This window comes from Balaenoptera borealis (genome assembly GCF_965194805.1).
Source record: "Balaenoptera borealis genome assembly, chromosome: 1".
NCBI lineage: Eukaryota > Metazoa > Chordata > Mammalia > Artiodactyla > Balaenopteridae > Balaenoptera > Balaenoptera borealis.
The window spans coordinates 168,084,594-168,112,416 of NC_138860.1; the positions used below are offsets into that span (position 1 = coordinate 168,084,594).

The 27,823-nt window shown below is 45.9% G+C and overlaps 1 protein-coding gene across 3 annotated transcripts; it reads left to right on the plus strand.

Moving 5' to 3' along the window:
- The first annotated feature begins 412 nt into the window (after nucleotides 1-412).
- AK2 (adenylate kinase 2) lies at nucleotides 413-20,601 on the plus strand. 3 transcript variants are annotated; one of them, XM_082366604.1, is made up of 7 exons: nucleotides 418-589; nucleotides 9,666-9,791; nucleotides 11,530-11,640; nucleotides 11,769-11,863; nucleotides 16,192-16,264; nucleotides 17,458-17,653; nucleotides 19,703-20,601. In XM_082366604.1, the coding sequence occupies exons 1-7, from the start codon at nucleotides 491-493 to the stop codon at nucleotides 19,705-19,707; spliced, it is 705 nt and encodes a 234-aa protein (XP_082222730.1). In that variant the 5' UTR covers nucleotides 418-490; the 3' UTR covers nucleotides 19,708-20,601. The 3 variants fall into 3 exon arrangements, 2 of the variants coding, with proteins under 2 accessions (XP_082222730.1, XP_082222731.1); XR_014237390.1 differs by lacking the exon at nucleotides 11,769-11,863 and having other exon boundaries at nucleotides 413-589; XM_082366605.1 differs by lacking the exon at nucleotides 19,703-20,601 and having other exon boundaries at nucleotides 17,458-17,824.
- The last annotated feature ends 7,222 nt before the right edge of the window (nucleotides 20,602-27,823 follow it).

A 27,823-nucleotide genomic window follows, 5' to 3' on the forward strand; every position in this document is an offset into this window, starting at 1 on the left:
GAATTCCTGGAAGTGGAATTGCTGGACCAAAGGAAATTTGATACATATCTGCCAATTTGTCTTCTAAGACTGATTTCACCCATTTGTACTCCCACGGGCAATTTTATAGGACTCACTGGGGTTGCCGGTGTCATTAACTGTCAAAAGCCAACCTAGAACTCCCAGCCGGGCCTCTAGGTTTGCTTCATGTTTTCCCGCCCACTCCGCATACCCGCCGCGCGCCCCACACCCACGTCCATGATGGCCCGCCCCTTCCTTACTCCCTTACCGATTCTGTCCAATCAAAAGCAGCCTTCCCCAGTATCGATGAGTGGTTGGTAAGATGAAGTGTCCGTCGCGCTCAGGGGTGGGCGTAGCGGACTGACGGACGTGTCGACGGGCCATTGTGAACGGCGAGCGGGGCGTGCGTGGCGTGCGTGGCGCGCTGGCCTGGAAGCGCTGGACTTGCGAGGAGTGCAGGCGGGTTGAGCAGCGAGAGGTTTCGGCGGCCATGGCTCCCAGCGTGTCCGTGGCCGAACCGGCTAGAGAGTGTCCTGAAGGCATCCGGGCCGTGCTTCTGGGGCCGCCCGGAGCCGGCAAGGGTACCCAGGTGAGTTGCTGAGCCGGGCTTGTCGGCAGAGCCCGTGGGACTCCAAGGTCAGGGCTGCCGGAGGTCCGGGTCGCCCCTGAGCCGGGCCGCTGGCTGAAGCCAGGAGGGGTACCCTGGCTGGCGTCTGGGGTTCTAGCAGGTGTTTGGGGGAGTGTCCAAATTGGAGGTCGAGGGAGTCTGAGTTAGAGATCTTGAGGGACCCAGGCTTGAGGTGCCGTGTTAGGTGATCCTAAGGACTGATTAGATCCCTTAAGGGTTTAGAAGCTGGGAAGATTTGAAGGGTAAGGTGAGCCCTGGGCTGAGGCATGTAGATTACAACCCGAGTGGACGCAGGGACCCCAGATTGCCTGCCATTTGGAATAGGTTGTCGAGGGTTACGTTCCAGGCACTCGGGGTAGGGGGAAGTTTCTGGTAGTGACTAACGCCTGAAGGTGGAGTAGCATCTCCCGCTCATGGGGGAAAGCGGGAGCTGGCCTGTGCTGGTTAGGAGTACTGCTAAGAGAAGTGAGGTATGACCTGCCTGAGACAGTTAAGTTGGGGGGATGGGAGAGAGTACCTCAATATACAGGTGAGAAAACAGGCCCAGGGAGGTCAGGCGGCTTTCTCAAGTTAGCAAAATTGACTTCATGGAGCCTGGAACCTGAGGGCTCTGAGTGATTGGAGTCTGAAATTACCTTCTGCTGACCGTGGGGCCTCACTTGGCACCTGGGACATAATGGGCCCATAGATCAAGGTTGGGATTTATGATCTCACTTAGGATTTCGAAGCCCATAGGTTGGATTATCAATATCCTCCTCCTGCCTGGGGTCTGGCATTGCCCACCCCACCCCACCCCACCCCCCGCCACCCGCGCTCAAGTTTTTGATTGCTGTTAGGGTCTAAAGAGGGAATTCCTGAAAGTCTGAGCTGCTAAGGGAATGGGGTTCTGGGTGCTGCTCTGTGCCCCCTCTTCTCTTCTGAGCCCTTGCAAAGATTGCAAAGTCCTGGCAGACAGATCATTTGTCTTACTCATTCCTGGGGCTCCCGTGACACCCAGCACATTATTTGATGAGGTTACTGGAAATGGACGAACACAGATTCATGTGGGTGATGAGGAGAAGGGGAGTCTTGGAGATTCAGTTCATTCCTGTGACTTTGCTTTTTGGCTCTGGCTACTAGGTGAAGAAAGACCACTTTCCCTTTTCTCTCTATAGCCAGAGCCGATTTGCCCTTGGGGGTCATTGTTACCTAACCCCCTTGTCCTCAGTAACATTGAATGCTCCTCTTTCCTGTTGCTACCACTCTCAGTTATTAGGTAACCTGCAGTTTAGGAATGTTTAATCCCAAACTCTACGGACTTTTGCTGTGAGTGACCGAGATAAACAAGGTAGCTCAAATGCATCAGTTGTTTTTTCTTAGTTCATATTGAAGTTAATAATTTCAGTAGTTGTGAAATGGACAACCCATCCCTGTGCTGAGACAAGGGCTTTATAGTTTAGCAAGCTTTGTAACTTCTAAGCCTCACTGCTCTCGCCTGAAAAATGGGGCTAATACTTACCTTACTCATTCAACATGTCATGAGCACCGAACATTGGAGACAGCAGTAAAGCAGACTGATAAGGTCCTTGCCCCCCTAGACCAAAAGTTAACAAGGATACTGGAAAATTATGTTATATGTGTGTGTAAAGCACACCTAGATGACAACCTGGCACATAGTAGGTGTTCACTAATTATTGACTCCCTATCTTAGTAACACATCCCCCCAACCCCCAGCTCAGCTGTATCTCGGTGTAAAGGGTGATGTTTTCAGGAAGTTTTGAAGAAAATTATACTATGAGCTGATTTATAAGGGTGTATGTATGATGGGAGTTGGTCAGAGAAGGCCTTGTGGAAGTTGAGGAGATGTGACTAGAGCTGGGACTTAAGGGTAAGATTTACACAAGTCGCTTAACCTCTGTACACCTTTCTCTCCGTAACTGGAACAATAGGAATACTGGTGGTTGTAGTTTTATGGAGTTTTTAAAAACAGTGTTCCTAAATCAGAGGTTGCAAAGTGGCAGCCTGCAGCAGAATTTAGCCTGCAGACACACCCCAGCTTTTTATTATGAAGAGTTTGAATACACAAAAGAAGACAGGATTGTGTAATGAGCCCCCATGTACCCATTATCCAGCCCCAGCTGATGGCCATTCCTTCCCCATCCTCTCTCCCTTCACAGATTATTTTAGAGCAGCTCCCAGACGTTATAACACTTCATTTGTAAATATTTCAATGTGTATTTCTAAAAGACGAATTCTTTTTTGTAAACAAGCACACTATCCCCTAAAAACAATAATAACAGTAAATGTTTACATTTCCATTCATTTGTCTCACAAATATGATCATTTCAAGTCCCTTTTAATTTACAGGTTCCCCCTTTTTTTTTTCCTTGCAGCTTTTTTGTGGAAGTTGTTTATTCTGGGAGTATCCCTCTTTCTGAGAATTTTTTTATTGTATCCCCATGCCATATTTAACATCTTCCTCTTTCTTTCCTGTAAAAAAACAATTAACCAGATCTGGGTTCAATTTTTGGCCCAACTACATCACAGGTGGTGGTGTGCTGTCCATTAGGAGGCATACTGTGTCTGCTTATCTCTGGTGTTGAATGCCTGGGTCCAGGAATTCACTGTGGGTGGCAAAATGGTGATGTTCTACTTATATCATTCCCTTTTCATTTATTAGCTGAAATATTTCTGTAAAGAGAAACTTCTCACCTACTATTTGGTATGGTTTGTACAGTAAGGGTAGGTTAAATGCTTGATTTATTCCTTTAAGTTGTCAGCCTTCAAAATAATAAGTTGACCACACAGTGTTTTCAGTTGTGAAATTTCACTTAAAAATCCAGAGCTCTCGTTTCTCTTGAGAAGACAGATCTGGTGGTTCTGGGCCTCCATTCCAGCGTGGCACGCAGTTGAGTGGGGATGCTGCTTTGGGTGGTCCATGTGCTCTCCTGTCCCCTGCATAGCCCTTTTCGCTGCCTGTTGCTTATATTTGACCCGCTTCATTTGTGTTGCCTGCCTGGTAAATGTTTGTGATCTTTGATGTAAAATCCTAACCTGGGTTAGTGCCTAGTGCCTGCTCAGTAATGTTTGTTTTCTTCCCACTAGTGCTTCCTTTTATACCTGCATAACTCAGTATTTTAGGTATTTAATGTTGGCATGACTGAAATAATCTGTTTCCTTTTAAAACTTTTAATTTTTAACTAAAATAGTTAAACATTTTAAAACTACCTGCTTTTGCATCAACATAATAATGTCTAAAACATCTGGAACACTTGGATTTGTTGTTTTGTTTAAATAACCTTACTTCCCTGTCTCCCTTTTAGGGTTAGATGTTCCTATGGTGTGGCCAAAACAGGGGTATGTTTTCTGTTTCCTCTGCCAGCCCCTTTCATAGTTTCTTCCATGTGTCCAGCTGACACCAGTTCTTCAAGGCCGGCACGCTTAGGCCGTCAGCTGCCATCTTGCAGGTCAGGCTCTGTCAGTTATGTCGGTGCATTGACGCTCACAGTGCAAAAACAACTCTGTGAGACCCATGCTCTTACTCCCCCTTTTACAGGTAGAGAAACTAAAGCTCAAAGAGCTTGTTCTCTGGGTTACAGGGCACGTAATTGGCTGATCTTGCATCTGAATGACTTCAAAACTCCTGCTCTTTCTGCTGCTGTCTGCTGCCCTGGGTTAGATTTGTCTCCTGCCCTATGCATGTTTTGTTGGATAAGTTCCGTGCTAGAGATGCAGGGCAGCCCTTGCCCTCAGGAGGGTTTAATATTGCAAAATAGTCACCCTGTGCTGGGTTATGTGACAGACCCTACCCCCCACAGCCAAAGATATTACAGGTGTCATCTGATTTAATCCTGCAACCCTAGGAGGAAGGTCCTGTTGTTATCTTTGCCTTTGCCTGGTAAACTGAGGCCCAGTGTGTATCTTGCCCCAGGACATACATAAAGTAGCAAAGATAGGATTTGAATTTGTGACTGATTCTTGAACAGCGTTACCATCTTATTGTTGCTATCAATCTAGGTGTAGGGGCAGAAATGAACATGCATGCAAGCAGTACTTACTAGTGCACAGTACCATATGGGAAGTGTGAGATGAGTGACTGACAAATGCTAGGACAGTTTGGGGTTAGAAAAGAACTATAATTTGTTGAGAGTCTTCCATTCTTCCTCCTACACACCCAGTGATGTTGGTACTAATATATCCAATTTATAGTGATTAAAGGATCACTGGCCTGAGGTTACATGGTCAATTAACAGGCAGAGCTGAAATTCAAACACAGGTTTCTGTGCTTTTAAAAAACTTTTTAATTGAAGTATAATATACATAGAGAAAGGTGCAGATATCCTAGGTGGGCAGCTTGATGAATTTTCACATGTGAACACACTTGTGTAGCTTATACCCATATGAAGAAACAGAACATTGCCAGCACCGTGAAGGCCTCCTTGTGCTCCCGTCCACACATATACACACACTTTCCCCAAGGACAGCCACTAAGGCTCTGGGGTGGGGGGGTGGCGTTGTTGTTAGTAAAGCCATGTGGTGTCATGGATAAGAGCTAGGGCTCGACAATCTTGAGGCCAGTTGCCAGATCTGCTGTTACTAGCTTTGTGATCTTGGGCAACTTAGCCTCTGAATTTCATTTGTAAAATGCAGATAAAAATAGTTACTACCTCACATATTTGTTATGTATTATACATACTAAATACTGTAAAACAATGCATGGAAAAATTGCATGGCATCTTGCAAACACCCAGTTAGCTGATGTTGATATGATTCCTTCTTGGAGGAAGAAAGGGTAGTTGGGGAAGGTTTTTGGTGGGAGAGATATGCTCAGAATTTGACTACAGAGGAGGGTAGAGCTTGGATCAGTAGGAGGAAGGGAGAGGGCATTCTTGCATAGAGAGGATCTTGAGCCGAGGTCCACGCAGAGGCTTATGTAATTGGAAAACGTATAGAGCAGCTGTTTGCAGTTGTGCAGGGCATCCTGGTAGGGGACTTGTGGAGGCAAATTTGCGTAGCTTGGGAGGTATAGGAAGTTGGCTGTGGAGGACACGGAGTGCTGGACTAAGGTGTTGGGACTTCTCCCCTGTTGCCCTGGGGGAACGTTGAGGCTTCTGAATGTATGTTTGTTGGGGGGTGGGTAATATGTCCAGCAGTATTTTAGGAGATGATTGCAGCTGCCATGTGCAGAAGCATTGGAGGTGGAAGTGGGAAAGACTGCAGCAGAAAGATGATTTCGAGGTAAGAAAACAAGTGAGCTTGATTAAATCAAATCTTAAAGACTGACATTTTCCCTTTATTTCCCTAAATGCTGGGCGCTATGCTGGATTCTTTTGCGTATACGATCTTGCCAAATCCCCATAACAGCTCTGAAAGTAGACATTGTTGTCTGTACAGTAAGTCCCCTACATACGAATGAGTTCCATTCCGAGAGCGCGTTCGTAAGTCAAATTTGTTCGTAAGTCCAACAAAGTTAGCCTAGGTACCCAACTAACACAATCAGCTATATAGTACTGTAATAGGTTTATAATACTTTTCACACCAGTAATACATAAAAATAAAATAAAACATTTTTAATCATACAGTACAGTACCTTGAAAAGTACAGTGGTACAGTACAACAGCTGGCATACAGGGGCATCGGGTGAACAGGCAAGAAGAGTTACTACTGACTGGAGGAGGGAGAGGAGGTGGGAGATGGTAGAGCTGAAGGATCGTCAGCAATAGGAGATAGAGGGCAAGCTGCAGTTTCACTCACGCCTGACGTTGATGGCACAGGTTCTGGTTCCTAGCTGGATTCAATTCTATCTACCCTCTTGAAAAAATGATCCAGTGATGTCTGGGTAGTAGCTCTTTTTTTCTCGTCATAGATGGCACAGTACCACTGGATTGCATTCTGAGCGGCTGCTGCAACCTTCGTGTACCATTCTGCTTTCAGGTGCTGTGCCTTTAACAGTGCCTCCTCAAATAAAGAAAATCCCCTTGCCATTTCCTGCATCGTGAATCTCTTCAGTTCTTCAGTTACTTCTTCCTCTTTTCTGTCTTCGTCCTTTCTCTGGGCCTCCAATTCCTGGCACTTCTTAGTACCAGCTACATCACCGCTTCTTTTACACTTGTTTCAGGACATCCTGGGCTTGAAATAAAGATACTATACTTCTGTACTCTTTTACAGTACTGTACGGTAAGGTACACAAAAGCGCAACCACTTGTAGAGGATGCACGCATGTGACAGTGTATGCCAGACACGTGAACTAACTTACATGATTGGACATGTGAATGCACGTTTGCATCTTTGAAAGTTTGCAGCTTGAAGGTTTGTATGTAGGGGACTTACTGTACTCTAGAGATGAAGAAACCGAGGCCTAAGGCTATATAACTTGTTCAAGGTGACACAGTGAGTAAACTGTAAATCCCAGATCTGTACCACTATAAAACCCAGTCTTGTACCCCTGCCCCAGGGCTTCACAATCTGTGTGCATCAGAATCCCACCACGCTACCTGAAAACCACTCAATCATACACTTTAAGGGCAGGCCTGGCTTTGTATTTTTAGCAAGTGCCCCGGATGATTGTGATAATACACTGATGTTTGAGAACACTAACCCCACCATGCTGCCTCCCTAGTGGTTTTAGCCATTCTGAACCACACCCCCTTCCCAAACCACAGGTTTCTCATACAGAGGGGGGGCCTATTTCTTGGGCTCAACAGTAGCCCATGGCTAGTGAGACACATGTGGCTCAGGGCCTCAGCAGCAGCTGAGTGTGGCCCAGGGGTCAGCAGCACAGCCAGTCCTGGAAGCTTGTTTAAAATGCAGATGCTCAGGGCCCACCCTGTAGAATCAGAATCTGCATTTTAGCAGTACCCTCAGGTGGTTTGGAGTAGGAGAAGCATTCCTCTAAAAAAAGTATAAGCGTGAAGTGTAAGGGGAATGAAATACAGCTATTTCATCAGGCTTCTTCTATAGTTTGCAAGTAAAGAGTAATGCAAAAAAGAAAGACCTTGAAAGGAGGTCTTTTATTTACTGAATGCCTACGGTGTGTCTGATATTTTGGGTGCTTTATTTCATTTTATCCTCACAACAGCCCTGTGAAGTAGACATTATCCCTATTTGACTGGTAAAGAAACAGATTCTGAGAAATTAAGTAACTAGCCAAAGGTCATAAAGCTATTGAAGGCAGCCAGGGTTCATGTGCAAATCTGTCTGACTCCAAAGTTCATGCTCTTTGCAGCCCACCCCATTGACTCCCGTGCAGCCAGCAAGAAATGAAGGAGCTAGTCTTCCGCCATGCCGCGTCTTCCCTCTGGGAGTGTGCTTCCGCACAGCCGTAGAGTCTAGTCACCTGAAATAGCACAGTAGAGTCCTATGGTTTAGAGTGGTAAAAATTGGAAGGTTAGGTTCTGTGCTAACAGCTCTTCTCTGGTGTTTTGGTTACTCTTTCCCCTGGAACAAGCCTGACCTCCCAATTTTTCACCCAAGTTAATTTCAACAACCAAGGAGAAAGATCGGCAGAAAAGCACAGCTCTCTGGGTTTGTGGCCACTGTGCCAGCCCGAAGGACCAGAAGGTTTTCTATCACCAGAGCGTCCTGACCTTCACTGGTTTCCCAAGTGCGGTTTTAAATACCTCATCTGGGTTCCATTTTGCTATGCAGTCGGTTCTCTGAGCTGAATCAGTCCATGAGTCACAAGCCAGCACTTGTTGCCCTGAGCCCTATCTATTTAGCCTTTACCATGTGCACCTGAGAAAGCTCCCAATGAACTGGTTTGAACAAGGTTCCCACCCTACTTCTTTTCCAAAACAATTGAACCAGAAAGCAAAGTGTTAGGCTGCTTGAACTGGTTCTATTCCTCATGAATTCTGCATTCTTTTTGGCCACTACAAAACCAATGTCGAACTCTCCAGGGTCTCTTCTCTTCTAGTCTTCATTCTGTTGTATAGTCCACCAAACTATGAACTCATAGAGGACAGAGTCTGTGTCTCCTATTCTTCTGTTTCCCTGGTACCCAGCAAGGTTCTTAGAAGAGGCATCTTCGAAGTATTAGTATTTTCTTTCTGTATGAATGAATATGGAATTGACAGGGGTTACAGTAACAGCTGATGTTCACTGAGCACTTACAATGTGCCTGGCCCTGCGTATGTGGAATTCTATATAATCTCATCAATCCAGTGATATAGGTAACATCTCCATTTTACCTAGAGGAAATTTAAAATTTAGAAAAGTGATACAATTCTTCGCAAGTCACATATCCAGTCATTGGTGGACCTGGTGTCTGAAACCCAGGCAGTTTGACTCTCAAGCCTATGCTCTTAGCCAAAAGGCTATACTGCTCCCTAAAGCTACTAAGCACTTACTGTTTGCCAGGTGCTCTTCATATATATGTCTCATCTGATCCTCACAGCTACCTTCTGAGACAGAGACTTTTTGCCTTCATTTTAGACAGATGAGAAAACTGAGCCTCTTGAGAGGTTAAGTGATTTGGCCCAGATAATGCAGCTACCTAGTGACAGGGAAGGGGAAGAACCGAGTCTGCCAGAGGGAGACTTCTACACGTGGCTCCAGCTGCCTCCCACACTGGTGACCACAGTACTTGACAGCCACACGTCCATCCCTTTGGCGAATATTCATTCAGCACATTACATGCCAACCGTTGTGCCAGGTGCTTTATATACATGAACTCATTTAAACTTCAGAGCAACCGTGTGAAGTGTTGGTACTGCTGTTTCTGTTTTTCCCATTTATAATGGGGAAACTGAGGCTTACGTGTCACTAGTGTGTCTAGTGGAAGTAGTGATAATAGCTGATATTTATGATGGCTTCCTGTGCTAGGTGCACTGTTTTAAGTGCCTTATATGTATTATCTCATGTAATTCTTAACTACAACCCTATAGTCATATGTTAGAATATAATGTAAGGTACTTTTATCCCAGTTACAGGTAAGGAAATAGGCATTTGTCAGAGTTCACATAGTCAGTAAGTGGCAGGGCCAGGTTCATACCCAGGCAGTCTAACTCCAAGGCCTGCACTGTTAACCTTATCTTGTTTTTTGTCTTCCCCTTCATAGGCACCCAAGTTGGCTGAAAACTTCTGTGTCTGCCATTTGGCTACTGGGGACATGCTGAGGGCCATGGTGGCTTCTGGCTCAGAGCTGGGAAAAAAGCTGAAGGCAACTATGGATGCCGGGAAACTGGTAGGTTTGGTGGTACCAGTGAATGTTGATGTTCCTCAGAGTCTAGATCTGCCCTGCCTAATAGGGTGAGCACCAGCTACATGTAACTACTGAAATTAATTTTAATTTAATTTAATTTAAAATTAACTTCTTCAGTTTCACTTGCCACATTTCAAGTTTTTGCTAGCCCTCACAGATATAGAACATTTTAATCATTGTAGAAAGTTCTGTTGGACAGCCCTGTACTGCGGGGTATTTTAACAAACTGGCACATTATGTGAACTTTTACAGTAGCAAGTTACTTGGTTCATTCTGAATTTATGACACTTATTTTATTCACGGTATTCTTGAAGCTCCTTTGTGCTGGCACATTTTGTAATATACCCAGTTTTAAGGCCAAGAATGAAACTGCCATCCCTAGGCCAGAACTCAAGGGTGATTCAAGAGAGGACTCAGGTAGTCTCAGAAGTGTTTTTAATCTACTTTTGTGATTCTGTTCTGTGTCTTTAACAGAGGGGTTGCTTGGCAGTTGACAAAAGTAATCCTTCTTATTTGGTGAATATAATAGCATTTTCTCTTGTTTTTAGTCCAGTTGATCTGATGGGAGAAGTACAATTTATTACCTACTAAATGTTTTTTGATTAGTGCCAGAGCTTAATTGTAACTGAGTTATTCTGGGACTTGGCCTTAGGAAGAAGTCATTTTGTGCTTGGCTCTCTGGTCTTTACGTATCTTAGAATATTGGTTGGGGTGGGTGCTGGGCCTCCTGTCAGGCTTTGAGATTCTGGACCTGGGGTAGCCCTGCCTGTGCGCCCAGCTGCCCCTTTACTTCTAGCTTTCCCTTCATGTTAGTGAGGCCGTAAGTCAAGCCATAAAGCTAGATATTTTGGACTTTGGGTCTTGGTAGAAGATCCCATACTGAGAAAAAATTGGGTTGTGGCAATGAGATTACTTATCTCCAGCCTTCACTTAGTTGCAGAGCTTATACTTTGTCCCCAAGTTCACAGCTGGTCCCAGGAGATAAGAGCATTAGCTACCAAAATGGGCAGCCTTCACTCTAATACTGGCAGGGAACTTTTCTTGCAATGAAAGCCCAGGAGGAAAACCAGTTTTTGGAAGCTAGGAAGGATCCTTGTTGGGGTTTTTAGAGAGGCTCAGAGGAGTGTTTGGCTGGCTTCTTGGTTCCCTGGTTCTGAACCAGTCTCGCCAAGGTCAGTGAACTTCTCTGTTGCTTCATGTCCGAGATAGCCTGGGTCACTTTACTGTTAGCCTAATCAAAGTTGTGAAACAGGAAAAGTTGGTGCCTTTCTACATTCTGGTCAACGCCCATTCTCTCCTGGAGCCCTCCTCAGGTGGTCTCTCAGCCATATGTCCTCACTTATGTCTTGAAGATAGCTGATTGCTGAGGAGCTGTTATCTGACTGCTAGGACTCTGACTAATGGCCAGAGAGGCCCTCAGGACCTGAGAAATGGAGGTCTCCTGGTGGGGTGATAGGCACTCCTCTTCCCTCACCCAGATTACTGGGACACAGGAGAATCTCAGGGGAAGAGAATGTGTATATGGCAACCACAGAAATAATCATGAAACTGAATCTTCCAAATGGAGCCACTCCATATTTGCTCTGATTTTTGCTTCTTTGGGGTCAAGAACCTGTTTAGTAATCAGGTTATACAGACATAAACTTATGACCCTGGAGTTGGGCTAATGCCACCTAGTTAATGGATTTACCCCCAAGATTGTTTTGTTCTTGACTTCCAGGTGAGCGATGAAATGGTTGTGGAGCTCATTGAGAAGAATTTGGAGACGCCTCCATGCAAAAATGGTTTTCTTCTAGATGGCTTCCCTCGGACTGTGAGGCAGGCAGAAATGGTGAGTGGCTTGGTTTTGTATCACCATTGCATGAAAGCAAATCCTGGCCCTCTATCTCTGTATTCCTTTGAGGGAAATGGGTCTTATCAAGCTCTGGTAGCTTAGGTGGGCCACACGCTCTTTTACAGCTTGATGGCCTCATGGAGAAGAGGAAAGAGAAGCTTGATTCTGTGATTGAATTCAGCATCCCAGACTCTCTGCTGATCCGGAGAATCACAGGAAGGTATTTGTCCCCTGAAGGTCTCTTCTTTTCATGCTTCCTCAGAGCTTTGTCAGACGACAGGAACTGCTCCGGCCTAATCCCAGCCGTGAAGCTTAGTGCCGTTTCCACATGGATTGACCTTATTTGGTGACATGGGATGGGGATGTGGAAGGAAGAGCAAGGGATCTGAAGTCCAGCAGCAACTCAGTCCTGTCACCTTTTAACTCTGACCCTAGGCAAGTTTCTTAACCTCTCTAAGGCTGTTTCCTCATATGTAGAGAGGGAGTAATAGTACCTGCTTCGAGGACCCATTGTGCATGGTAGATAGCATATTGTGCGTATTTCAGAGCCTTGCTTACCTGGGTGCTTAAGAAATACTAAATTCCTTACATGTGTATCTCCATTTTAGTGCTTTTTAAGTCCGATTTCAGTTGCAGTTGCCATACCTTGCTGTAGGCTTTTTATTATAAAAATATTAGGACCATCTACACAGTTTAGAAAATTGAGGAAAAACTTGCTCATGGTCCAGCCAGCTTAGCGAATAACACTATAATTTTTTTGCGTGTTTTGTTTTAAAGTGCTTATTTCTCTATAGTAGTTAACGTTGAACACAGAAATGCTTCTGCTTCTGATGAGTTTGCTCCTAAAAAGTGCCACTGCTTTAGGCTACAGTTTCCTCAGCCCTCTTTCACTACCACTCTACCATCTGCTTTGTGCCTTCCAGAAATATGTGGGAAGCTCTCAACCACTAAAAGACTCTCCCATTCTTGTCCTTATTATGGGCTATATAGCTTTTTTTTAATCCCTCAGTCACTTTAATGGAGTCTCAGGAAGGTGGTCAGCCTACCATCTTGAACCAGACTTCCATGACTATTGTTTTTAATTGCTGCATGATACTTCACAGTACGTGAACCATCATTTACTTAATTGTTCCCCGATTGTTGTACATGTGTGTTCTTCCAGTTATCCATTGTTAAATTCATGCTGTGACCATCGTAGTACATGTAAGTTTTTTAATTAAGGGGGCAGTGTTTTCTGATTGTAAGTGTTATTACTTTGATTTCCTAATGAGGTTGAACATTTTTCTCCATGTGTCTGCAGTCCATATCTTTAAGGAGAGAGGCAGCAGAGTAAGTGTTGGAGGTGTTCTCCTGGAAGGCTGTGTTAGATACAGTGGGATCCACCTTATATTAATTTTCTTTTCAAATGTCCAGGTTTCATGTTTCCAGCTATTGCATAGGCTCCTTCAGTGCAGGAATTTTGTTTCTTTGCCCTGGCACAGAGTAGGCAAACAAAGTTGATGTAGTCCAAGAAGCAGTAGGGTTGACAAGAAGGGACATGACCAGGGCTGCGGTCCCGGACATTGCAAAACAGATGTTAACAGTACTAGGTGACACGAGGGGTCTTTGATCTGATCAGCTCAGCTTCCTAAGTGCCTGCTTTGTGCAGGCACAGCTCTGGGAGCAGGGGACCAGTAGAGAATATAGAACAATATGCTGGTGCCCATGTCTGACCTCAGAGCGTCTACAACCCCTACATGAAACCTGGGCTGTTTAGTGCAGTAGGGGTCCAGGAAGACAGCCTGGGGGCAGGGAGGGAAGTCTGGCTAGGAGAGGTGTAAAGTCAGACTTGACCTTCCTGGATAGAGAGGATTTTGCTGAGGCTTTCCCAGAAGGGAGTAGAGGCAAGAATGAGTATGCATTCAGGGAGGGGCTCTAGCTAAGGCTTCTGGCAGAATGTCTGTCCAGAGCTGGAGAAATGGCTTGGGAGGCTGGGTGGTAGAATGAGTGCGGTTGGGAAGGTGGAATGGGAGCCTGGCTGGGGAAGGTCTGCCAAGGAGGAGAGGGTAGACAGGAGTGAGTCAGGAATCATGGGATGTTCTTAAGCCACTAGGCGCTGTGGCAGATACAGCATTTTAAGAACATTAGCTTGGTCCTGGTACACAGGCTAAATTGAGGGAAATAAGAAACAGACAAGGACCCCACTTGGAGGAGCCTGATGTGATCCACCGGTGAAGTGATGGAGACTGGGGTTGGCTGGTGGGGCACTGAGGGATTCTGAAGAACAAACTCCAGAATTGTAGAGGGCGAAAGAGGCAAGACTCGGTCTCTTGGTTTGGAAGTGAGTGGTGTAGTGTGGCCCTCTCCCTTACAGAGGAGGAAACAGAACAGGTCAGACTATGTAAAGGTGTTTTTCCAAGCCCACTTGCATATCAGTGGCAGAACTAGCACCAAAAACCTGCTTTCTGCCTCCTCGTCCACTATGCTGATTGTTGCAAGAAAAAGAGTCAGGAACTAGCCAGTTTAATACGGATCTTATTTAAATCTGACATGATAAGGACCCCACTGTAAATGTCTTCTGAATTGGCTCTGACCTCACTTCTAATAATTGTATGGGTTATTATTTTATTTCTTGCCATAAGTATGGCTGGTGGGTTTTGATTTTAACCTATTCAGTGTTGGCTCTCTGGTATCATTAGCCTAATGTCTTGTACCATCCCCATTTTGTGGATGAGAAAACAGGTGTCTAAAGTATCACACCTAAGGTAGCAGTGGCTGTAGCATCCCAGCCCAATCCCTCCACATCGTCACCTCCGCCTCCAGGCCAGGCTCAGTGGCTTATAGAGCTGTTTTGGTTGGTACTTAAGACCAGTCCCATTTTAAGAACTTGGAGATTGGTTTCTTTTCCCTTCTAGGGAATGAGTCTTGCCTTCTTCTTAAAATGATATTTGGAAGTGGGGAAGGAGCAGTGTTATATGTAACTGGAGGGCTGAGGGAATCTGGGAATGTGCAAGAGCTGATGTAGAGACATGGAGAGGAGAGAATTGTGTTTGTTGCAGCGTGGCTGCTGTGTGCCCTGTGCTTTCCAGAAGGTGAAGAAACAAGGTCCAGGGACTTCCCTGGCGGTCCGGTGGTTAAGACTCCACGCTTCCACCGCAGAGGGCATGGGTTCGATGCTGGTTGGGGAGCTAAGATCCTGCATGCTGCACAGCGTGGCCAGAAAAAAAGAAACGTGGTCCACATTTCATGCCCCCAGCCCTTCCCAAAGGAAAGCTGTAGCTGAGCCCCGTAGCTTCTGCTCTTCCTCTCCTTGGGTCTCCTAGTGGGTGTCATTTCCCAGTGGATGCACCAGAGGAACTCCTCCAGCAACTCAAGTAAAGGAGGGCCCAACCTCGTGTTACATGATTGCAGTCACAGGCCCACTCAGTGTAACTTACTCACTCTGCTATCAACTTGTCCCCCATGCTGTAAATGGACCACCTTATTCTATAAATGGACCACTTGGCCCCCCAAAATATGCTGTCATTAAAACACAGTATCACATTTTACAAACGTGTGGCTTCAATAGTCTAACCCAGACTTTCCCAACTGATGTGCTGAGATGTTGACCCCCTCAGCCACGAGAGCAAGCACCCTGAGTACTTTCTGTGTATGCCAAGAGGTGAAAAATGTTGGGAAGCTCTGGCCTAACAGACCTTCATGAGGAGAGTAGCCATCAGTTAAATAAGCAGACCTTGGTTGGCATAGAATTGGGAAGCCACGCGAAGTTGTGGGCACCAGCTGCTGAGCAGTGTTTGGCCTGCCTCCTTCCCTTCTTAGGTTTCAGGGGTCCTGTGGTGTGACCATTCCCAGTCAGGAGCGTGGGCTTGTTGCTTAAGGGGACACGGCAGAGATGCAGCTGCCAGCTACATATTCTGTACCAAGTAAATGCTTCTTGAGCTCTTTATTCTATGACTTAATATGTTGTTTTCCCTGATGCCTTGAATATTGCCCTCTGATGGCTGGGCTTTCTGTGTCTGTGTGGTCACAGAGGTGTTCAGCATTGTCTGCTGGTGTCTGCATCCACAGCACATGTTTTTCCTATAGCACCTTTCACCTTTGGTTTTATAACGAAACTAATTTAGAAAATAAGGTTAGTTTCTCTGTCCTCTCTCCCCCATGGCACTTTGTCCAAATCTCTGTTAAAGGATTACCAAATTTATTGTAGTTATTTATTTCCACATTTGTCTCCCCCTCTAAATTAATCACTGTTTGTGAGCAGGGATCGTGACTCATTGCTCTATAGCCCCTGAATTCAGCTTAAGGCCTGAATCGGAATGCTCTCACACAGCCGAATTAGGCCGTCGTTATACCAGCCTCTTCAGCCAGACACGTATTTTAATGTTGGGTCAAAAGAGAAAACTTACTCCCTCTGGCATATGCCCAGTTATTTTCCTAAGCAAGAGATGCCTGTAACGGGGTTCTCTGCTGGATTAAAGTCCTTGCATCCAGCTTCTCTGTCTGTGCTTGTCATCTTGGAGACCCCTGGGGTTCCGGCAGCCTGATTCCTGTTCATTTGCTGTCTTTCAGACTGATTCACCCAGAGAGTGGCCGTTCCTACCACGAGGAGTTCAACCCCCCAAAGGAGCCCATGAAAGATGATGTATGTAAATTCAGGACGGGAAGTTTCCTTTTCTTTCCTTCCTCTCTCTTACTTCGCTTTTTTTCTTTTTTCTTTCTTCCCTTTGTTCTTCCCATTTTCCCTTTATTCCTACCAATATTACGAACTTAACCATGAGAAATATTGCTATCACGTAAATCGCATGGGCTGTGGCTCGTCTTTAGAGTGTCCCTCCAAGTGGTTTATTGCTTGACCTTGAGGTAGCCACCAGTGCCAGCCACTTCCCAGTGCCCAGTGTGTACCTGTCTTTTGTCCAGAGCAGCCCCTTCCTGGCATCATGGCAACCTAAATGGTGAACTAATCAGGAGACGGCTGCTTGAAAGCCCCGGATTAGAGCCACGGTTGGGAGGACAGTACTGAAGAGATGTTTGTTGACCAGTCCTGCTTCAGAAGAATATCGTCTCTCTCTAGTGACTGTACTGTGCCCTACAGATTCAGAAGAGCCTGGCCAGGTTAACACTGCCAAGTTCCTATGACAGTCTTTAATTGTTTGCAGATGTAAAAGGGGGGGTCTCATACATGTTCACTGTAACATTTGCCGTAAATAGTTCACCTTGTCTGTTTTAGAACATGCAGGCAACAGTAAGAATTTCCTGGATTTACCTTTGTCATATGAGACAAGTTCATCAGGTCATACAGGTTCCTAAGCTATCTGTCAACTTAGTCACGTTTCACAGAGTTGGCAGTTCTATCACTCAGTGTTCCCTGTCGCTTGCCACTTTCAGAATGTTGATGGCCGGCACCCCAGTAAAAACACTGAATACTTATGCAGCTAAGATCCTAATTGCTACTGCATCTGTGATTTTGATGTATTCTCCTGGTCTCAGGGGCCTCTGTCTTTCTTGTTTCTCACCCTAGAAGTGTTTGTCTTGGAAGCTGAACAGCCTGAGCACAAGCCGTGAGAGAAAGACCTTGTCTGTCCCTCTGTCTCAGCCCTTTCCTCACAGTTGCTGTTTCAGGCTCCCTGATTTCTCTGGACCAAGTGGTCTGCTCCTGGGACCAGCTTGCTGGGAGTAGTGAAGTTCTTTATGGTTCTTTATTGGAGGGGGTCTAGATTGTCTTGTCTTTCCCTCTGATGGACTTTGGGATCAGACAGCATCTCAGATCTGCATCCAGCATTGGATTAGGAGAACTTGCTGAGTCCTGGCCTTTCATTACCCTCTTCCTGTTCTCAGATCACCGGGGAACCCTTGGTCCGCCGATCAGATGATAATGAGAAGGCCTTGAAAATCCGCCTGGAGGCCTATCACACTCAGACTGCCCCGCTGGTGGAGTACTACAGTAAACGGGGGATCCACTCTGCCATCGACGCATCCCAGACCCCTGACGTTGTGTTTGCAAGCATCCTAGCAGCCTTCTCCAAAGCCACATGTAAAGATTTGGTTATGTTTATATAATGTTGGGTCCAAAAAGGAACTTCTTTCTTCTTCCTATCCTTGTTGAGGGAGTGGGTGGGAATGGCGGAGCAGGCAGAGGGAGGCTTCTTCAGGCCAGCAAGAGTATCATTTGATGGACTGATTAAAAAAGCACTTGCTTCATGTATCTTTGGCGTGTGTGCAACTCTCATCTCATCTGTGTGTGTGTGCGTGCGCGTGCGCATGAGTGTGTCGGTATAAGTATGTGTACACTCTCCTACTTTCTAAGTTATAGGCAAGATTGCTTTACTAGCTGTTTATTTCTTTAGCCATACTCTAGATTTTATTTTTTGACCAAAATAAACTAACTCAGGTATCTACCAGGCGTTCCAGTTCCCTAGTATTTTTTCCATCTCAACAGCTAATTAGAAGTCCTGGGTCACATGAAGTCAGGCAGGGCCACAGTTCCTAGTGGCAGACTGTTGGCCAGAAATTCCACTTGTTTTCTCACCCGTAATGAAAAGCCAAATGAGTCAGTGTGTGGAAAGGGATCATTAATTTTTTTCCCCTAAACAGGAAGGAAAAGGCACTTACATTATAGATTCCAGAAATTACTGGGAGAGGATATCACCATAGAAAGAGCCAGGCCAAGTTGGAATATTTCTGTGAACTGCACCATGGTTCTGTAAAGTAGGAATCGTTTGGGACCTGTGTTGAATACTGAATTGTTGCCAAAGAATTAAACCAGGTGAAAGGTCCTTTTGAATTTAGACTCTCTTCTGAACATCCAGGCTGGGCATCTGAGGGCAGTCAGTCCACTTCCCCAAAGAGAGACCAGGCTAGGTTTATTTTTATTTTTAATGTTCCCCTCTGTTTCCAAGTATGAACAAACCAGTGATTTGAGGATCATTTTGGGATCATTTTGATTAGAATTTATTCAAACCCAGTCTCTCTGCAGGATGTGAAACCCATATCCCTTTTAAACTCAAACCCTCTCCCTTCCAGATCCAGTCCTTCACCCCTTACGTCATGATGGTGGTGGCCAGTCTCCCCAAGAAAGGATCACCCCAAAAATAAGATCACCTATGGCAGTAACCAGCTTTTATTCCTAACCTCAGCTCCCAACTATTAAGCATTTCCTGAGGTCCATGCTGTGCCTTTTGGTCTCTGGTTTGATTTGGGGCAAACAGATGAATTAATAGACTGCTGTGAGGGACCACAAAAACAGCAGCCTCTGGAAAAAAACCATTAAAAAAAATCAGTGGCAGGTCCAGTAAATAATGCCACCTGCCCAGTGTAATCTGCTGACTTAGTTTAGTGGACTATAAAGTGCCCAGTCCCCATCTGACCTGAGTTCTGCTGTCTGTGGGACCACCAGAGGTTTTGTCCTCTGTCCATCTGGAAGCTGGCTATGGGCACGTGGCCATCTCGTGTCCCTCTTTGTCTGCTTCAAGTGAGTGTCTGCTGACTCTGCTCTGCGTTGTTTCCCTGTCTGTAAACTAACTCCATCCATTCTTAACGGAAACCCAATCTGGCGTGGGGTGTTTCTGGGAAGCACATGACTTCTGGGAATGGACAAGGAAGGGGAGTGAAACCAAAACTGTCAGCTATGTCTGTGGGGATCTGGGCTCCTTCTCTGGGTGAGGGTGGCCTCATGAATCTTGGAGTCGACTCCTCTTCGAGTAGGGACAGTTGCAGGCATTTGGCCTCAAAGGTGAGGTCCTTGAATGTTTGCTGATAGAGTGTGCATGATCCTTACTCAAATATTTGTCATCCGTCTATATGCATTCACGTGTGCACACACGTGCGTGTGATTTTTGGGCTATCAGTGAAAACTGGAAGATCGTCGGGGGTGCATATGCCCTTTTGGGGGTAGGTACGATTCAATTTTTGCTTCATTTAATTCCAGAACCGTAACCTCAGCAGGCATGAGAGCTTTCACCTGGCAGAGAAATGTCCAGTGTTTAATGCATTTGGTTGCCGGGGCGTGCATGCCAAGCTTCTCTGATATTTACTTGGTTTTTAAAAACCCATTTTGTTCTCTCTTGTTTCCTCTCTATTTCAGCCTAGTAACAGAAGGCCAGGCGAGACTGCACCACTGCTCATCACCCTGCGGCGTGATCCCTGCTCTTAGGTGCTGGGCAGAGGGAAGGGGTGGTCAGGGTAAGGATGGAGAGGGAGGAGTGGTGAGGGCTCAAGAGGAGAATGGGAAGAGCAGCAGTGTTGTAGTGAAGCAATTTCTTTTCCATGGAGTAGGAGTCCTAAAAAGTATCAGCAAAGGGAAAAATTGATTTTTTAAAACACTGATTGGAGGGTATAAATAGAAACAGGGAGATGCAGTATTATTTCTAAGGAATCACGTTGTCATTTACTCCGGACTGGTGACGATATTTTTTAAAGCCAGTGCCCTAAGACCTCAGCTTTTATCAGAACCTCATGCCAGCCCAGGAATGCAGGAAATCACACTGTTGTCCTGTCTGTCCTGTAGCTTGGAACAGGGCAGGAGTTGTCTACTAACCCTGGTTCCCCATACCATGAGATCAAAAAGTCATCTCCCCATTTGAAAGAGATATAGAGTGTGTTCATGGGGGTAGTGGCTCAGCAAATCAGGTTTACTGGAGTCATGGGGCAGGTGGAGCAGGCTGGTCTCACTCCCTTTCCAACCTACCACTGATGTACCAGCCCACCGGCTCTCGTGGGTAAGCTCTCGACAGCCACCCAGCATATGCCACAGTCCTACACTCTTGCCTTCTCCATCCATGTCGTGTGAAAGGACCCTTTTTAATAAATGAGCAAGTGTCCTAAGCGACCTTATCCAAAGATTGTCCTTTCCATCCTCAAATCCTGTGACTGGGATCACTCAACAACACTGTGATGTATTATTTTCAATGAGGTGCCTTTCTTAACTGTCCAAATGCTGCCTTGTTTGGCCCCTAAATCAATAAAGTGTGTTAAATGTTTGTATCCCCTGTTGTGGCGTTTTTTTAAGGGGATGTGGGCTAGTAAAATGACATTGAATTCTGGATCTGACATTGAATTCTGGATCTGACATTGAATTCTGGATCTTGTGGTCACTAGAAGTCGTGAGAAGACAGGAAGGTCCAAGTGTATGTTCATCAGAAGAGCCTGCACCCTCTTGACCTTCAGCTGATGTGCAGGATTTTCTTGAGCCCAAGGACAAGGCAGCTTGGTCTAGTGGAGACCAGCGCTGTGCTTGGAGTTCAGGGGATGTACAACGAACTCCAGCCAATCATTTACTCTGCTCCTGTTTCCCATATGAATAAGAGACTGGTGATGCCACCTTCTCAGACTCGTTGGCAATAAATGAAGTTTATAAGAAGAAGCTTTTTGCTTGGTGCCTGGCACACAACAGACACTGGATAAATGCTAGTTGGAACTGAGGGTACACAGAAAAAATACCTGCTTCTTGCCAGGCTGGATGATTATTGAGCAGACAGTTGTCCGCAGCCTAGAAAGCCAGTGCTTGTAATCCCTGAGCCAGATTCTTGGCTGCCTTTTCAGCTGCCTCTTTAATATTCTTGGTTGCTTTGTAAATCCATTTCTTCCCCTGCAAAAATGAGCTTAAATCATTTGTCCAAACTGAAGCTCTCATGCTCTTTGGAAGGGCTGCCTTTGCTAGTGAGGTTTCTGAAAAATGACAGCTGTCCTGAAAACAGAGGAAGCTGGGCTGGAAGCGCTGTCCTCCAGGCAGGCGCTCTTGCTCTGGAGAGGGCAGGGCTGTCCCTGGCGTATGAAATCCTGCCGCCTCTTCCAACTCCTCCCTCTTCTGCTCCACCACTTCCCCCACCTCTACAGAGTCATTTTCAGGTGTCAGCATGACTTATTTGCCCTGACCTTTTCATCCCCTGAGGTATTTAAATGCTCCATGAAAATTTTCTTCCCTTCCATGATCATCGTGCAACAAACTGGGGGAAATCTGTGTCAGAGCAGCCTGGGAGCACACATAGTATGGTTGGAAAGGATAAATTTAAAGAAGACCGGGTGAGCTGTTATTCACTCACTTTGGGCTTGGTCTCATCTGGAAACCGAGATTGGCTGAGGTAAGAGTCGCCACCATGCAGGGAGGGCTGACACGCCAGCTCCTGCAAAGTGGCCTCACACCTACAATCCCACAAAGCACCCTAGGCAGTTGGAAGTGCCTTCTATCAACACTCAAGGAAGCCTAGACTCGGAGTGGTGGTCGCATTCCTGAGGGCACCATAAGAAGCAGAGTCAGGGGCTTCCCTGGTGGTGCAGTGGTTGAGAATCTGCCTGCCAATGCAGGGGACACGGGTTCGAGCCCTGGTCGGGGAAGATCCCAGATGCCGCGGAGCAACTAGGCCCGTGAGCCACAACTACTGAGCCTGCGCGTCTGGAGCCTGTGCTCCGCAGCAAGAGAGGCCGCGATAGTGAGAGGCCCGCGCACCGCGATGAAGAGTGGCCCCCGCTTGCCACAACTAGAGAAAGCCCTCGCACAGAAACGAAGACCCAACACAGCCATTCATTAATTAATTAATTTAAAAAAAAAAAAAAAAAAGCAGAGTCGGAGCTCAGTCTCTGACACCAGAGTCTCCCCTTGACCTTGTTGCTGAAGTGACTGAGTGACTTGGCACCGCTGCAGCAGAAAGGGCCCCTCCGGATGGGTTCTTTTTCGCAGACGCCCACACCACCAGAGCTGATTTGGGGGAAATCATTGCCAGACTGAGGACCCAAGGTGTGTGCTTAGGATTTCGTGTGCATGAAATGTCGCAGACAGGACAGAGCAGGGTGAAGAGCAGCCTTGGTCCTCAGGAAGCCTCACCAGCCTTTTCTCAGGAAGACAGCTGAATGAGTCAGAAGACAGATTTCAGCAGCAACTCCACCACCAGCCCTCTGGCAAGTTACGGCACTTCATCAGTTGAATGGGAATGATCCCCACCCCTCAGATGTGCTGACAACACTGGTGACCAAGACATTCACGCGGGCCAGGTTGCCCGGCACACAGCAGGTGCTCAGTGTATGCTGATGGAGTTCAGAGAGAAAATGTGGGTGTTGGCAAGAGCTGTTGTCTTCCTGACTCAGGAACCAGGCTAGGTTAAGGATTCTTTTTTTTTTTTTTTTTTTTTAATTTAGGTGTACTTGATTTACATGTTGTGCCAGTCTCTGCTATGCAGTAAAGTGACTCAGTTATACACATAGAGACATTCTTGTTTTATATTCTTTTCCATTATGGTTTATCCCAGGAGATTGGATATAGTTCCCTGTGCTCTACAGTAGGACCTTGTTGTTTATCCGTTCTAAATGTAGTAGCTTGCATCTACCAACCCCAAACTTCCAGTCCATCCCTCTCCCTCTCCCCCCCTCCCCCTACCCCTCCCCCTCCCCCTTGGCAACCACAAGTCTGATCTCTATGTCTGCGAGAGTCTTTCTGTTTTGTAGATAGGTTCATTTGTGCCATATTTTATTTTATTTATTTTTTTAAATTTATTTAATTTATTTTTGGCTGCGTTGGGTCTTCATTGCTGCGCGTGGGCTTTCTCTAGTTGCAGCGAGCGGGGGCTACTCTTCATTATGGTGTGTGGGCTTCTCATTGCAGTGGCTTCTCTTATTGCAGAGCCCAGGCTCTAGGCGCCCAGGCTTCAGTAGTTGTGGCACGTGGGGTCAGTAGTTGTGGCTTGCAGGCTCAGTAGTTGTGGCCCACGGGCTTAGTTGCTCCACGGCATGTGGGATCTTCCCGGACCAGGGCTCGAACCCGTGTCCCCTGCATTGGCAGGCGGATTCTTAACCACTGCGCCACCAGGGAAGTCCCCTGTGCCATATTTTAGGTTCCACATATAAGTGATATGATATGGTATTTGTCTTTCTCTTTCTGACTTATTTCACTTAGTATGATAATCTCTAGCTGCATCCATGTTGCTGCAAATGGCATTATTTCATTCTTTTTTATGGCTGAGTAGTATTCCATTGTACATATGTATACCACATCTTCTTTATCCATTCGTCTGTCGTTGGACATTTAGGTTGTAAGGATTCTTAACCTGAAGATCTCCTAGAAGTCTGTGGACCTCTGAAATTGTATGCAGAATTCTGTGTTTTTGTATTTTCATAATTAGGTTCTGCATACATTATCTTATTTATTCTTCTCAATAACCATGTGGAAGTAAGTACTATTATTATCTCCATCTTATGTCTGTGCATTTTGAGGCTCATACACCTGTGAATGGCTGAGCCTGGTCCGTGGCTCCACACGTCAGCCTCTTGCCACCGCACCAATTGTTTTGACGCTTTGCTGGGAGAAGGGAAAGATTCTCAAGGCACTTGTGTGATACGGAGCAGCCTGAATGAACAGAGCAGAATTCGAGTAGGTTTGCTCTGTCACAGTGAAGGGCCTGGGTCAGGAGTTCTGCCTCAGGGTAAGGCCGTTTTCTGTGTCGTTTTTCTTTCTTGCTTCCTCGCTATGGGCATGAAAGCACCAATGGACTGGATTTGCAAAGCTCTTAGAACCACCCCTGGTCCAGAAGGACGGGTTACTGTGGGAGAGAGGAGTCAGTCCCCCCCCCCTCCCCGGTTCTGGAAAGGGTGGCAACAGGAGGCTCTGCCTCACGGTCGTGCCTCTCAGGCTGCAGCTTCAGACGGCTAATGGCATTGCGTTATTCATAACCCCAGAGGGAGTGCCGCGCTCCTGACATCTTGGGAATGTGGCAGCTCTGTGTTTAGAGTCATCCAGGGCAATGTGATGGTGAGCTGCTCTCGCACAATGGCCTCTTTCAGGTGCCCAGTCTGGACGAGGTGCCCCCAGCAGAGAGCAGAAGGGAGGAGAAAGACAGGTGTCAGAGGGCAAGGGCAAGACAAGACTTAAGCTCCCATACTGTGCCGGTAACTCAGGCTGAATAGATGTGCACTTTGGGGGTAAAATCGCTGTAGAGCAAATTATTACATTGTACGGTGTCCCTTAAAGACTTTTGAGACAAGTCGCTCTTGAGCTTAGAGCTAGGAGATACTTTTGCTTCCTATTTAGCTGGTCTGCATTCTTCTGCTAGGTAAGAAATGCTTCATTTTCTACTGTTTCCTTTTTGCCCTGGCTGTGAGGAAGCTTGTCTTATGTTCACTTGCTATGCTTTCCTCTGCCCTGGTTTCTTAATAAAATTCTTACTCCACCTCATCCGAACTCTGCTGTTGTAATTTTAGTGTTTTGTGCTCGGATGTGTGTTGTAAACTGCCTTGAGTCTATTTTGGAAAAGAAGTGGGGAGTGGAGAAAGGGCTAATTATGTGGCGTAGGAGGTCAGATTGCAGAGAAGAGGGTAGCTTCGTGGAGGAGGTGGATCGGGGTGGCTCGGTGGAGGGAGGATGGGCGTTCCAGGCAGAGGGCACGGCCCGAGGGAAGGTACAGAGACCACTGGTGCTCACTGGCGGCTTTTACCTAGTGAGCCCCTAGAATTCTTGGGAAATCTACAACTGGTTGGAAACAGTGTTTTTCAAACCAAGCATAGGGACCACAGAAGGGAAGTTTTTCAGCTCAAGAGTAGTGTCGAGGGACTTCCCTGGTGGTCCAGTGGCTAAGACTCCATGCTCCCAATGCAGGGGGCCTGGGTTCGATCCCTGGTCAGGGAACTAGATCCCACATGCCGCAACTAAGAGTTCGCATGCCGCAACTAAAGATCCTGTACGCGGCAATGAAGATCCCGCATGCCGCAACTAAGACCCAGCGCAGCCAAATAAATAAATATTAAGAAGAAGAAGAAGAATGTCGAGAACACAGAAGAGCAGGAAACAAGGACATGTACACATAGGGTTGAGGGCCCACCATAAGCTTAGCCCACATGCCATCCTTCTTCCCTCTTCTCCCAAACTCTCCACATTGGTGCTTTGACCATGAATTGGGTGATCCTTTGCTGTGGGACTGAAGAGGGGGAAGTCCCTCAGTTTTACTGTCAGCTCAGTGTTCAGTCATGTGCCTAGTGGTGTGGACATGGGTTTGGGGATGACAAAGATGACCTGTAGTTAGATCTTGGCACTGACTGTAGCTCACTTGTGTACCTTGGGGAGACGCTTAATTGCGAAGCCTCCACGAACTCATCTGTAAAATGAGGATCATAGCATCCATCTGTGGGTGGGCAGAGTCAATGTGAATTGAAAAATAGCAGCTGCCCGATAAATGACCCTTTTTTTCCTCCTTTCCCATGGCCGCTTGCTGAGGATAAAAGGACCTTACCATAGCTACCAGGTATTTCAGAATGTCTACTTCACCCATTCCTATTCCCCAGTGCCGCCTCCATCCCCCTTGGCTATTGCACCAAACCAGGACAGGCTGCTTTTCACTGCAGTGTTTGCTGAAACCACCTCTTGGGCTGGCCATACCTGTTCTTATTCTACAGACCACTCGATGGCTGCCTGCAGGAACTGCCCTTGAAGTCAAAATGAGAGGGAGTGCAAAAGAGCACGATGGGATCAGCTCGGTGCTTTGTGACCACCTAGAGGGGTGGGATAGGGAGGGTGGGAGGGAGGGAGACACAAGAAGAAAGAGATATGGGAACATAGGTATATGTATAATTGATTCACTTTGTTATAAAGCAGAAACTAACACACCATTGTAAAGCAATTATACTCCAATAAAGATGTTAAAAAAAAAAAAAGAGCACGATGGGAGAGATCTGTGTGCTTCCGAGGCAGGGGCACCAGGGAGGTGCCGGACTGGGCTGAAAATTGCCCTAAAGGAATGAGAGCAGTACCTCTGCATTGTGGTTGGCACGATTAAACAGGTTTATGTATATCAGGGGCTTTAGAACATTGATGGCCTGTGTGCTCAGTATCTGTTCCCTAGCTGGCTCTGGCTCAGCAATTCCACTTTGTTAAACATCCTAAGGAAATGACTAAATATGTGCAGCATTTGTATGACAGGGTAAGAATTGGAAACAACCTAAATTTCCAGCAACAGGGGGGATAGGCTATGATTCATTCATGGGATGAAATAGTATGCGATCATGAAATCATTCCAAGACAGAAAAATTTCATGATAAACTATTGAGTGAATAAACAAAGGTTATTAAACAATAGAGAATGGGTCCATTTTTTTTAACTAAACATTTTATTTTGGAATAATTTTAAGTTTACAGAAAGGTTCCAAAGATAGTACAGAACGTTTCTGCATACACTTCACCTAGCTTCCCGTAATGTTAACATCTTACATAACAATGGTACATTTGTCAAAACTAAGAGATTAACACTGGTACATTATTAGACTCTGACTTTATTTGGTTTTCACCAGTTCTTTCACGAGTGTTCTTTTTTTTCTGTTTCAGGATCCAACCCAATATACCACATTGCATTTAGGGTGTTTTTTGTTTTTAAAGTTTATACACATAGAAAAAGCATCTGGAAGGTTATAGATGAAAATATTTTAACTGTGATCATAGCTGAGTGTTGGAACTAAGGAGTTTTTCTAAAGTTTTTCCTGGGTCTTCTCATTTTTCTGTGTTTAATGTATCGCATACTTAACAAAAACAAAAAAAATAATGCCTTCAGGCTGAGCTGGTGCCCTCTCTGATTACTCCTAGTATGACTATGCTGTGTTGTGATTATTTGTTCATTCGTCCTTCTCTTCAGACTGACCTCAAAAGGAGGGGTCGTGTCTGTTCATCCCTCTTTCCCCATCTTGAAGCATGGGTGGAGGCACTAAATTACTGAATTCTGGTTGAATGAATGAGTAAAGTCAGAGAAGTTTATTGCTACCAACTCTCACAACTAGTCTTAGCACTCTCAACTCAAGGAAATCCCAGGCTTATGTTTCTCCAGTTAAGTGACCCCTGGCAGAAGTACTGGACCTTTTTTTAAAGTTTGCAGTCCCAGAGTTGACTCTCATGCCCATTACTGAATGAATCGCTGTGGCCAGGGGCATGGAATATGCCAATCAGCCAGGCCTAGGTCAGTTGATCAGCCCTTTAGATGGTGTCCAAAGAAAAGTCAGAGTTCTACGATCCAAAGGAGCGGGGATGGATGCTAAGCAGGTTAAATACAACTTCAGAGTCAGCTCCCAAAGCACACATTCAAATCCCTGATTCTTTCCATCAGACTATAAACTTGAGGAGGGTAGGTCCACATTAGTACTGTTCATTGCTAAATCCCTAACAGCTAGCATAGCACTTGGTATGTAGCAGGGGCCTAATCAATATGTAAGTGAATAAATACATCTCTTGGTAAACAAAATTG